Raw genomic sequence first — 11,507 nt, forward strand, 5'->3', positions numbered from 1 at the left:
AGTAAGTGTGAACATGAAAATCTTACAACGTCAAAATGATATACGTACGACAACCCACCACGAATGTGACCACACCGCACCGTAAGCGACAAACGGTTTCCACGGGGATTCCGTGCTTTAAACTGGCGGCAGGAGCTGCACTGCTGGCCGTACAGGCCACACCACTTGTGCGACAATCCGTCCCTGACTGGACGATAGTGCATTGGATTCAACAACCAGACCTTCATCAATGCTTTATACAGTGAAACGGTCAAAGACATGGAAAAAACATAGAGGTGAATACAGCTACGCCTTCCACATCGAACTCTTGTAGACTCCGCTAGCTTGTATGAGATAACATTACCCTCAAGTTGTACAGGATCTAGTTCATAAAGATTTTGCAATAAACGACCAACAAGTTTCCTGTTGATACGGCTGTAGTAAACATATTACATGCGTATTTACTGTACACTGCATTTGCCTTCCTAAGTGAACACGACCGTCTGCTAAATTTATACTGCATGGCAATAAAATATCAATGGCATTGGAGACATGAGGTACTGTATACAATGGGTTTATACTAAATATTTTACTGTTTTTTTACTGTTCGTATGGGAGGTCCGTGTGTAAAGCTCATTTTCATCCAATACTACATTATCAGCACATACTACACACTATTGCATTAGGTAGATTGCTAGTAGCTTTATGGAATTGCTGTGCAATACATTTGAACTATTTTTTTTTTCGAAAATGACTTCTTCTGTAATCTGATCGTATCGAGCTAGGTAACCAGAGTGACAACATGGCTTCATGTCAATGCCAATAATAGTATTATGAACCCATAAAGCCGCATGATATCATTGGTTTAATGATCTATATAATTAACCGCCCCCCGATTCTGACCACATTGCAAACCGGGAAACAGAAAGCCCTGTAAGTACTCCTCATATTCATGGTTATTCTGAGACGTTGGTAGGGTCATGGAAAAAGTTGTTACCCGACCGGCCCCAGGAAAAATCAGCCGACTCTAGCCTTTTTTTTTATTGACAACTGGTGAGGCCATAAAGCTCTCGCTCTGACATGTGAATTTCAAAGCCTCTGAAACGTAACATCGCACATGCATTTTTAGAAGCAATTCTGTTTTTCTTAGCAAATTTGGTGAACTATTTGTCCCGTTCCCACATGCAAACGGAGGGACAGGTCCTGGGGACAGCCCTGGTCCTGATTCACTTCCGGTTTTACATATTGAAATTGCATTTCGTGGATCACTTCAGCCGAAATCTAAAAAATAGAATAAAGTAGAGTTAGTTTTTTTGCCACATAAGTGCGTTTCTGTTTGAGTGGCTATGTCCCTAGCTCCTCAGTATTTTCCCCGCATTCACAGTGGCATTCACGGGTCCAGCTCCCGGCGTATTTCCCTCCGGCCGTTCTCCGCCCTCACACACCTGGAAGGGAAATATTCGCAACTCTCTAATGAGCTGTAGTTGGGGAGGTTAGATTGTATATTTTTGTTGGGTATATTTTCCTGCTGTTTCCTTTGATAGGTCTATCCAGCCGACCCCGTGGTGTTTGGACGACGTGTTTATATTTGCCGGTGAAGCGCGGACGGAGGCTTGTGGCATGGGGGAGGGGAGGGTGGAGCGACGCCAAACAACTTCGCCTCCAGCACGGTGCTTCCAGTGTCTGATGTATCAAAAATGTACCTCTAGCCAAGCTGTCCTGCATTTTGGCAATTTGTGTTGTAATTGCAGTAACTTTGCAGTTCTTAAAAATTATGAAACCTTCGTCGTATCAAGTATAGAAACTAACCTGTCTATTATTAGTAAAACCTTACAAAATCTATCTACAGCGGGGCAACTTGGACATGGTTTCAAAATGGTTCGATCTCACAACAGGAATACACAATTTCGAAATCAATCAAGAAATCCCATGTTCATCTAGGAGCCACATTCAGAATGAAATAGATGATTTTAAAGCTGCTTTTACAACTAGTCTGAGACATTAGCATGCTTTAACAATTGCCGTTTTGAACTGCCGTTTCTCATATGAAAGAAGTTGACATTTCTTTTTCGCTCGAATTCGTGGCTTTTCCTTCAGCGTCAATGGACTGTCGTCAACTCTGTTTCGATATACAACTGGTAAATCAGCGTCTTTTCCTTCGCGTTGTTCATTGTATTTCTAATCGAACAAGAATATGCGGTACTGTGTAATGAACTGGACAAACTTAAACCAATGCCAACTGATCAGAGTGAAATGGCTTAGTGTGCAAACCCAACATGGACAATGTCTGAAATATGGCTCAAGTAGTTAATTCTCCTCGTGTGGCTGTTGTCAGGTCAAAACCAAATGTACGGCAACCATGATCCTCGCTCATTTACATACACTGTAGAATGTATCTTGTAGAGTACATGTAGGTAACGAATAAAACGAAACTGTTTGTTTGTGCCACTAACGTACATCACACCAGTTCAGTCTTCTTACACTTGATACTTTTGAAGGCGATAAGAGGCAAATTTGCACATTCCGTCTGCCGTTTATGTGTAGAGTTTTCAACAGGTGCTCTTCGCCAGGTGATATCTTCACTCTCCGTTCACCATATCTTTCTACTTCGATGTACAAGTGCGGAAGTCAAGAGCAAAGCTACACCGGTAATGATGTACAGGTACTGCGGGTAATGAGCCAACCATCGGCCCACGACATTCCTTCTTTCTTCTCTTCTTTTTAACGAGTTTGGTCAATGCCAAAAGACCACCTCTGGGTACTGAAAAGACTTGTCAGGGAGAGAGTTACATAATATTGCAGTCCGAAGAAGTTTTTGCTGTAGAAGGACTTGGAGACTGGTATTCGGGTAGTGTAATGATGTGTAACTTTTCGACGTAAAACTGAGTAATCTGCGAGGCAGGCTGGCCTCCTTTGTGCGGCAGTTTGTTGTTGTACCTGCACACTTGGCTGAGCAAAGGGACTGAGGACTCGGACAACCCTATCAGACTTCACGGGCGGGAAACACGAGGCTATTGTGACAGTCGGGAAAGGGATGGCCAACGTCAGATGCATGACACTCAGTCATCACTCACGCCAGGAAACCCCCCTCCCCACTCCCTATATCCCCTTCCGGCTGCGGTTGAAAGAAAGATGATGAGACAAAGATAGATCAGAACGCAAGGGAGCCGATTATCAACAGGTACATTAGCAAATTAACTGTACCTCACCATCTGTACAAACTAACCCCTGATCCGTCACACATGGATGTCACTTATTATTGTCAGAATTTCTATACCAGGATCGCTCAGGAAGACCGCTGTTTGTTTGATGAAATTGACCATGATATACACACACAAGAACAGTGGTTCAGTTGGTGCGTTTTAAGTGCAAGATTTCATTGGTATCAAAAGATCCAGAAGAATACTTTTTTAGTTCTATACAAACGAATTAGAAGACAGTAAATTCATCAGCTCAGTCTTTTCTTTTACAATAGCACAGTGTTACTACTGGTGACAAGAGGGGGTGATGATTCATAACGGTACTTATTGTTCCGATCCTCTGATCTGATGTGTGTATTATTTGCATGCTACAGAAGTTCTACAATAATGATGAAGTATCAACTGAGGGCTTTCTTGGGATAGTTGTGCACACTAGTATGTCCTACAAAATTCAGTCTTGTTACGAAAAGACTGCCTTAGGTCCTTGTTGACGGTTGGTTCTCTCACGGCCTGCTTGAAAATTCTACATCAAAATCGCACGACGACGCATGGCGAATGTGACTCCGTCAGTAAGAACACCGCGCCTCCCAAACGTTACGCACGGCAGAATCACATACAGAATACCGCGCATATATTGTTATTAGATGTCCTACTCCTATTTCGCCTCGACCTGTCTTCATTTCCCCGTCCGCCTGTTCAGGTGATCGTCCCGTGCTCAGATGTCTTCCCCACAGATTAGATTCCATCCATGCATGAAATGGAATTACAGTAATGGAACCACAATACCCACCGAGACAAAGGGCAAGTCAATAAAATCATCATCACAATCCCATCAATTATGATTGTGTTATTCTAAGAAAGAATGGATGTTTAATGGGGGTGAGATGTGATTGGATATCGATGTCGTGTTAGTGTAGAGTATCCCGTACACACCGACCACCTGAGAAACCTAATCAGATATGTCATTTATAGAGATCAAAGTCGGCCCAACCTGGTATGTGGGACCGCCGGCTTTATTTTCTTAACCCCATGTTGCGTTCACTAGATATGACATTTCATGAGAGGATGGCCGTCTGGTATAGTGATGTTTTAGATCAGTGTGGTTTCCTGAAATAACGTACACTACAAGACCAGCAGTGTTAGCTGTGTCTCTATGTTTACGTACATCAGTAACCTACCGTGACGTTCAACATTGCCAAACCCTTGCTTCGTATGTTTTGTTCAGATCATAATTATAATCGATAAAATCATTTTAAAAGATTTGTAATTCATATGTTATCCGTTATATCATACACAGGACGACAGTTCAACTTCATAACAGGTGAACTAGAATGAGAGATATGGGGTGAGGATGAAAATATTGGTGCTGATTTTTTCAGAAGCCAAGTTCGATTATTACATGCTACATTGTATTAATTTGTGAATGACAGTGAAGTAATTTTGTAACGTTTCCATTTTCAATTTAACACCACATTCAACTGACGCTTTCGTTATCCAATTTTGTGTGCTTCTGCTTCTATTGACAAGTATCTACTTCTAGTACTTACTATTACGGTGCACACGAACAAAGTTATAAACATTAGAGGAGTCTTAATTTCTGAACAGATTTTTTGTTGTTGTTGACAACTGGCTCCAATCCCCTGTCCCCGGCCATTGGAAACTGCTTCCAGTGAACGTTTAAGTGTGATATGTATCGAACTTAAGGGTAAAAACGTATAGTCTTAGGACATTCAATCTCAACTGCACAATGCCACAAACAATGGGTAAATTGGCAAAGTATGGCAGTCCAATCTAGAGGACAGAGAATACATACATACAAGCAAGCACGATAATATGTTCTAGACCAGGTGCCATTTTCCCAATCTCCAATCAGCAACAAGTGCAGGGTTCTAACGCAAAACCGGAACAACAGAAGTTTAAAAATATGGCTTTTCCTCCCAAGGCCTGGATATTAAAGAGATAGGATTACCCCTGGCACCACCACCCGACAACCTCCCAGCACACACCTCACAGGTCTGCTAGTGTCCCAACCCAGTGTCTGATTGGCGTTGTTCCGGTCCTTTGATAGACATATCGCTGACAGGAATACCCCATGTCAGTATCGGGGAGACATATCATAGCATTCAGGAAAACACTGCATGTTTAATGATCAACAAACTAGTCAACAAACATGTCCCTGGCTCGGTTTTGAAGAGTAGTTAAACTGTTGTTCTGAACTGTCTGGTCGATATGCGATCGTGGCCACAACCGCGGCATTGACACTGCTTGGATCAGTTTCCAAACCCATGTCTGCACAGGAACGTTCGATATATGAAAATAAACCACATGTCAAGTCCTATTTCTGCTTGATGTGCGGCATTTGAAGAGACACCGGATTGACAGGTAACCGAATCTTGCTGAATGATTTAGGTTTCGTTCCCTCCTGTCCCCCGCAAACTGACCAACGGAGAGACCAGACGTAAAATTGGGTGGGTGACCAGACTTTACTCTTCTCTGCTTAAAAGCTCCTTGCTGCAACGACTGTGCCGTACGTCGTAAATCTGAAAAGAAACGGGTGCAATTTTAGTTTATATAAACCTTTTCCTCTCAACGTGACCAACAACGTATACCACGATGGTAACCCGAAAAAATCATCGTAAGGCGCATCGTACATGTATGTGCGCGTGCCATGGTTGTCATAGACGGCACCACCAACACCGGTGTTACAGTGAACTCTGGGCTTGGATCTCTCACCGCTGATTGCCTAAGACAGATAACAAGGCCAAAATTTGATACCGGGAAAGTTATTTTTCGGACTGTTGTTCCTTCCACCGAGATGAGCATGCGGAGACCGAAGATGAAGGCTATCAGGACGGCCCGTTTGTTTACCTGTGGTGACGTCTCCTGTTGCAGGAAAAAACACGACCTGACCAGCCGACGGCTATAGATGTACAGACAGGGGAGAGAGGTTACCTTCTCCTCTGATAACGAGAGCTGAAAAATAGTCATGAAAAGTAGTAATATTTAGCTAAGTATGGGAATAGTCTAACAGCGGAGTTTGGCTACCATGGAATTTATTTTCCCCATGAGAGATGCTATCCTACCGCGGCTCAGTCCTCTGACCAATTACCTACCATATTTCTGCCAAAGTCTACTATCCATAACCCCTCAGGCAGGCCTGGGGAAGGGGGCTACTTATAGCGGTCTCCTGGACACATGAAACCCCGATTCGTAAAAAAAACATTGCCTGGGACAACATACACGTATATGTATCACAGCTACATGCTTAAATGTCACTTGTATTTTCCATACTACCTTGAAGACTTGGATACATACATACACCGGAACAAAAACTAAGTGAGTGAATTCTCTCCAAGCCCTACTGTGTTCTTCTTACACTCTGCGTCTTGCGTGTGACCGACAAAAACACCACTGAACCAATACAGCTCGATACCTGGACAGTACAGTTCGTATATTCTCATACAGCCCCTGTATACCAGTATCTTGCTCCCTACGCCATGTCCCTCCCCTTTCTGTTGACATAGTTCCACGCATCAGTGCTTATAACACGTACACTCCTGTTTACATGCAACTTCTTTCTGTTACCGCAGAGGCACAGCTCACAAAACAAGGCACGTGGAGTCTGTAGCCAACCAGGCCCCCTTCAAAGGCCTTTCACATGTTTACGGTCCGTCACGGCTCAATGATTACAAGGTTTGTATCAATGTAGCCGCATGTTTATATCAACACCCGATTCCCCGTCTTTCTATTTCAACCCCTACAATAAAAGGCCCGGTCTTCAAGCATCTTATATTTCCCAGCCGACAGGGGGCGCTTTTACCTGGTGGTAGGAGGACCGGACGGACACCTGCCAGTTAGTCGTAGTAGACAAGGGATATACTTTATTTCTTTCTTTATTTCTTTATTTGAATTCACCACATGCAAAAAACAAGTGGAAGGGAGGACAAAACAGGTGTATCAACGCCTTTACAAGTTGTCCTCCCAAACCTGAAATGATAATACAAAACAATACGGAACCAAGTCAAACAATAAACATTAGACATAAGACATCAAAAATCAGTAGACATGAAATATACAATTCGGTAAAAGTTATACAGAGAATTGATTATGTACAAAAATTATCAAACCTGTAATCCGGCAATTAACCATTTTTGACTGGTATAATAACACTACTGACGCACACTACACAACATACATATCAACCTGCAGAAGAACTACACGTGAAGTAAACTGAACGTATTGAACTGATGTACATGTACTTTTCCCCAAGCATACCTGGAAATATATACAATAGCGGGGGATTTCCAACAGACATAACATTAACTTAGCAGGAAGTTTTTGCGATGAAAAGAAAAAAAAAGTATCTGATCTGTTTTCCTTGTCATTAATATCCGAGGCCCAAGTTGGTCTTAGTGAAACATGCGCACGTTTTCCGTGGACGATCCCAGTTTCCACAGTGCAGACTGCTTCAGAAAAGTTTGGCTGGAGCCCAGCAAACATTATCGCTGTGTCCTCGTTCTCGGCGTCTCCTATAACGTTCTTACCATTCTATCGGTTCGTTCTTCTAACGGTGGAAATCATTACACCCCTCTCTCACAAAGCGAGTGTAATTTCAGTCCTTCACAAGTTGCGGGCTATGAATGAACATAAAAGAGCGGCGCTGTTTACACTGGCATCGTTGCAAGACCGACGTGAGTGAGCTGCTAGTCAATTCGTCGCGCGGTACTTGGTAACTTATCCCCTTTCACCCCAGTGATTCAAAGATTACAGTAAACGTATACAAACGGCCCTCTTCACGCGGTCTCACTTGCTATCGTGAGCTTCTGTAAATATTTAGATTCGAGTCGATCGGGAGATGGGGAAAAATGGGCCCGGGCAACCCGAGAAGGACAAGGTGGGTTGACTTTCTCCGGATAAACGCAACCATGGCGACCGACCCCACCCCTTTGTTTGGGACCGTCGTTGTGGTGAGAGTTTAGTGTGAACTTTTAATGGCCGAGATTACGGCAGTGATGATCATGGATAGACAGCAGTATCAGGTCAAGCGGAGCCGTTCGGAACCGATATCACTGCAGGGATTCTTACGGCCCGGCTCGCAGCCCATCCTCACGGCCAGGACGGCGACAGGACGCGACAGTGCCGTGTCTTACACCAGCATCGTGCCCGACGTCAACGTCCTGGGGACTGTCACGGAGGTGCCACAGAACAGAACTCCCTTCCGATCGAGAAGGGCTCACACTTTTGAGAGAGTTCGAGAGTCTGGCAGCCTTCCACATGTGATGGGGGAACATCGACAGAGTCCGATTCTTACCATGGGACCTCAGCTGCCGACAATAAAAATCTACCCTGCGCCTACGGTACAGAGACACGTACAGAGGCTGAGCACACAGCCTTCTGAAGACAGTGGGAAGAGTCCACTCAGTGGGTCGAAAGACGTCCCCCATCTTGCCGTCATCACTCAAAAACGAGTAGACACCCCTCCGTCACAGCCTAAAAACCGTTTGGCGGCGTGGATGTCGGCTGGGATTGACGACCCGAACACGAGAAACCGCGACAGGACGAACAGCCTCGTGCCAGACTCGGACGTTAGGATCGAGGAAATCAAGAGGCCTCCGATCGACGCACACAAACGTAACGGGGAGATACTACGGACAGGGACGGCCAGGATAGCGGCCCCAGTGTCCACTTACGTGCCCTTGAGAGAGGTCTACCTGAAGCAGAGGTCGAAATCGGGTAACCGTGAGTCCAAAGAAAAGACGCAGAGAATTATGAAGTGGTTGCAGGAATTGGGTGACTTCACCCAAATGGAAGAGCCGCCGATTGATAACAGCAGTGACACAGAGACCAAGACAAGTGACAAGTCCCTGCCGGACGTCACGTGACAACTAAGGACGCTGCTGATCTACAAGCAGCAGAGAAAATTCAGCGCGCGGTCCAAGACCACGGAGTCTGATGTGGTCATCCCGAGGGACGATAGCAACGAACAAGCGTCCTTCAGATGACTTTCACAGACGTTACTTAGCACAAATGTTCTGTGTTTCAACCGGTTTCAACGCTCTCCATCACCTTGAGGTGGAAACTAGTACGACTAGACCAGATGGCAGAGAACGACCTACACAAGGATGGTGTAAGAAGGAGATATAAGTCTGGTGAAGTCGGAGAAAATGGTGCAAAAGTAGCAACAACATTGGATGATTGGGTTCGTGGAGGTGGTTACTGTGTACTTTACCCTCCGCCATGTTGTAACAGTGAGACAACGGCAGCAAAACAACAAAGGGGCGGGTAACAGGTGTCCGGGTATCGGGTGCCCAGTCCCGTTGTTCTGCGGGAGAAAAGTTGAAAGGGCTGGACCAACACAAACGTTACGGGGTCGTGCAACTTACAGCAAATGGCGCAGCTAGAATATTGAACACTTCTTTGTTTCTTTACGTGTTTGCACTGACCATGACAAAACGTTTATTTTTAAACTGTGGATGAAACATGTTCTATACGTTCGGTATATTTAAACATGCGTTGCATACCTAAGAGTATCGAATATGTTGATGCGACTACAACAATTCTGTTGCAAACCAATGTTTTAGAACATCCGATGTTTTAAAGCACAGTCTGCTGAAGTTCAATGTCTATGACGTCAACGCACACGTGATTACACATGGCTGCTAGTGTTATATGACGTCAATGTTATATGTGTACTACTCATGACACTCTCGTCAAGCATATCAGAACAAATTAAATCATATGACTTATCTAGATACCGTCTATTCTTTTGCTGCAGCTGCTCCGTGTTTACAATGACAATGAATAACTGTAAGTTCTAACTAAAACAATAATACAACAGTGTTGTACACAGTATATCTATTGTGATGTCGTATTCACTGGTAAACTGTAAAACTGTTTCCATACATTCCACCTTCAAGTAGAGTGTTTAATCGATGCGTCGTCACCTATAAGATCCTATAAGAGCGTGGAAAAACGGCCCTTACATCTGCTTGGAGATAAGAAGAACATGACGGTTCCCAGACCTGTGTGTCAATTTTCACCCATCCGGGCTTGTGTTTTGACGGTGATATTAAAACCTTCCGCCTTCTCCTAATAACTTTATCCACAGACCGCGTTCTTGGTATCATGTTTGGTCCAGTGTGTAAGCAAACGCCCCACTTCCCACGCCTAAGGCCCCACACCTCCTCCAGACTGAGCTGACTGCTGGGTATCCAGCTTCATCGTGCATCTCTGCCGGTCGGGTGGTGGGTCCCTCCGTGTCGGTTCGCGACTTGGGCGGGCAGACCCTGCCCTGACTAATTTCCTCCGGGAGACGGCGGTTAGGCCGGTGGGTAGCCGAGGGGTTGGCAGAAATCTCATGTCTGCTGTGAATGCTGTGTCAAAGCTGTTCTTCAGACAAAAAAAGTTAGAGGCACAGCCTGAACACATAACGACTTCCAAGTATCACATTGTAAGACACGGCATAACATATTCTAACATTCACAGTACAGTTACATAGTCATAACAATGAGGTTTTATGGAACCTCCTTGGTTATAATTAGATAGCATATCGTAATTAGATGTAATAATCAGATAATACAATATGGTTTATTTGCCTTACCTCACCTTACATTAAACGCAAGGGATTTAAAATGACAGTAAAAGAAACAGTAGAAATATGAAACTTTCTCCTCAGTGTCATGGTGACAACAAGGAGCTTTCATCACAAGCTCCTTGGTGACAATGAACAAACCATTTTGAAAATCTTCACTGCTGTCATAAAATGACATTGGTGCCAAAGCCCCCACCCTTATTCAATAACTGTCTGAACTGAAGATTTTGTATCCACCGACAGACCTCATCATACTAACAGAACACGCCAGCCTCCACCAGGCCTTCCTGAGGGCTATAGATAGAAGAATTAATTCGGCCAACATAGGGTCAATAATTGGCCAAGGTAGTGAGCCAAGGTAAGGATAACATTTCCCCTTTAAGGAAACGCAAAATTCCCCTGGCAAATTATTCTCCCTTTAGCCAGCGTAGTTAGTTTGGAGGAGACCACGACTATCTCCTCCGCCGACCTGGATTCAGACACTAACAAGAACTGAGGTGTAAGATGTAAACAGGTCGCTGTTTACCCCCAGTTTGTAGACAAATTTAATCACGTTTACAGTAAATACGTAATTGCCGACTTCTGTCGAGCGGGCTCTCAATCTCACCGGCCGGTGCGTGGGTGACGAAAAAGAAGCTCGAGTTTGACGTATGAGAATGTTTAACATTCAAAACATCAGCGGAACTTCGATAGGGACTGCCTATTATAGTTTAATCTATAAATTTCTATCTGAGCCT

The 11,507-nt window shown here is 44.3% G+C and overlaps 1 protein-coding gene across 1 annotated transcript; it reads left to right on the forward strand.

Moving 5' to 3' along the window:
- Window positions 1-7,479: 7,479 nt before the first annotated feature.
- Window positions 7,480-9,953, forward strand: LOC109475487. Its single transcript, XM_019776116.1, has one exon. The coding sequence runs from the start codon at window positions 8,171-8,173 to the stop codon at window positions 9,059-9,061; it is 891 nt and encodes a 296-aa protein (XP_019631675.1). The 5' UTR covers window positions 7,480-8,170; the 3' UTR covers window positions 9,062-9,953.
- Window positions 9,954-11,507: the final 1,554 nt, after the last annotated feature.

This window comes from Branchiostoma belcheri, unplaced genomic scaffold, assembly GCF_001625305.1.
Source record: "Branchiostoma belcheri isolate BF01 breed outbred unplaced genomic scaffold, Haploidv18h27 scaffold34, whole genome shotgun sequence".
NCBI classification, from domain to species: domain Eukaryota; kingdom Metazoa; phylum Chordata; class Leptocardii; order Amphioxiformes; family Branchiostomatidae; genus Branchiostoma; species Branchiostoma belcheri.

Coding starts and splice junctions, on each gene's coding strand:
- LOC109475487 (XM_019776116.1), top strand. CDS start 8,171: ATGGCCGAGATTACGGCAGTGATGATCATGGATAGACAGCAGTATCAG.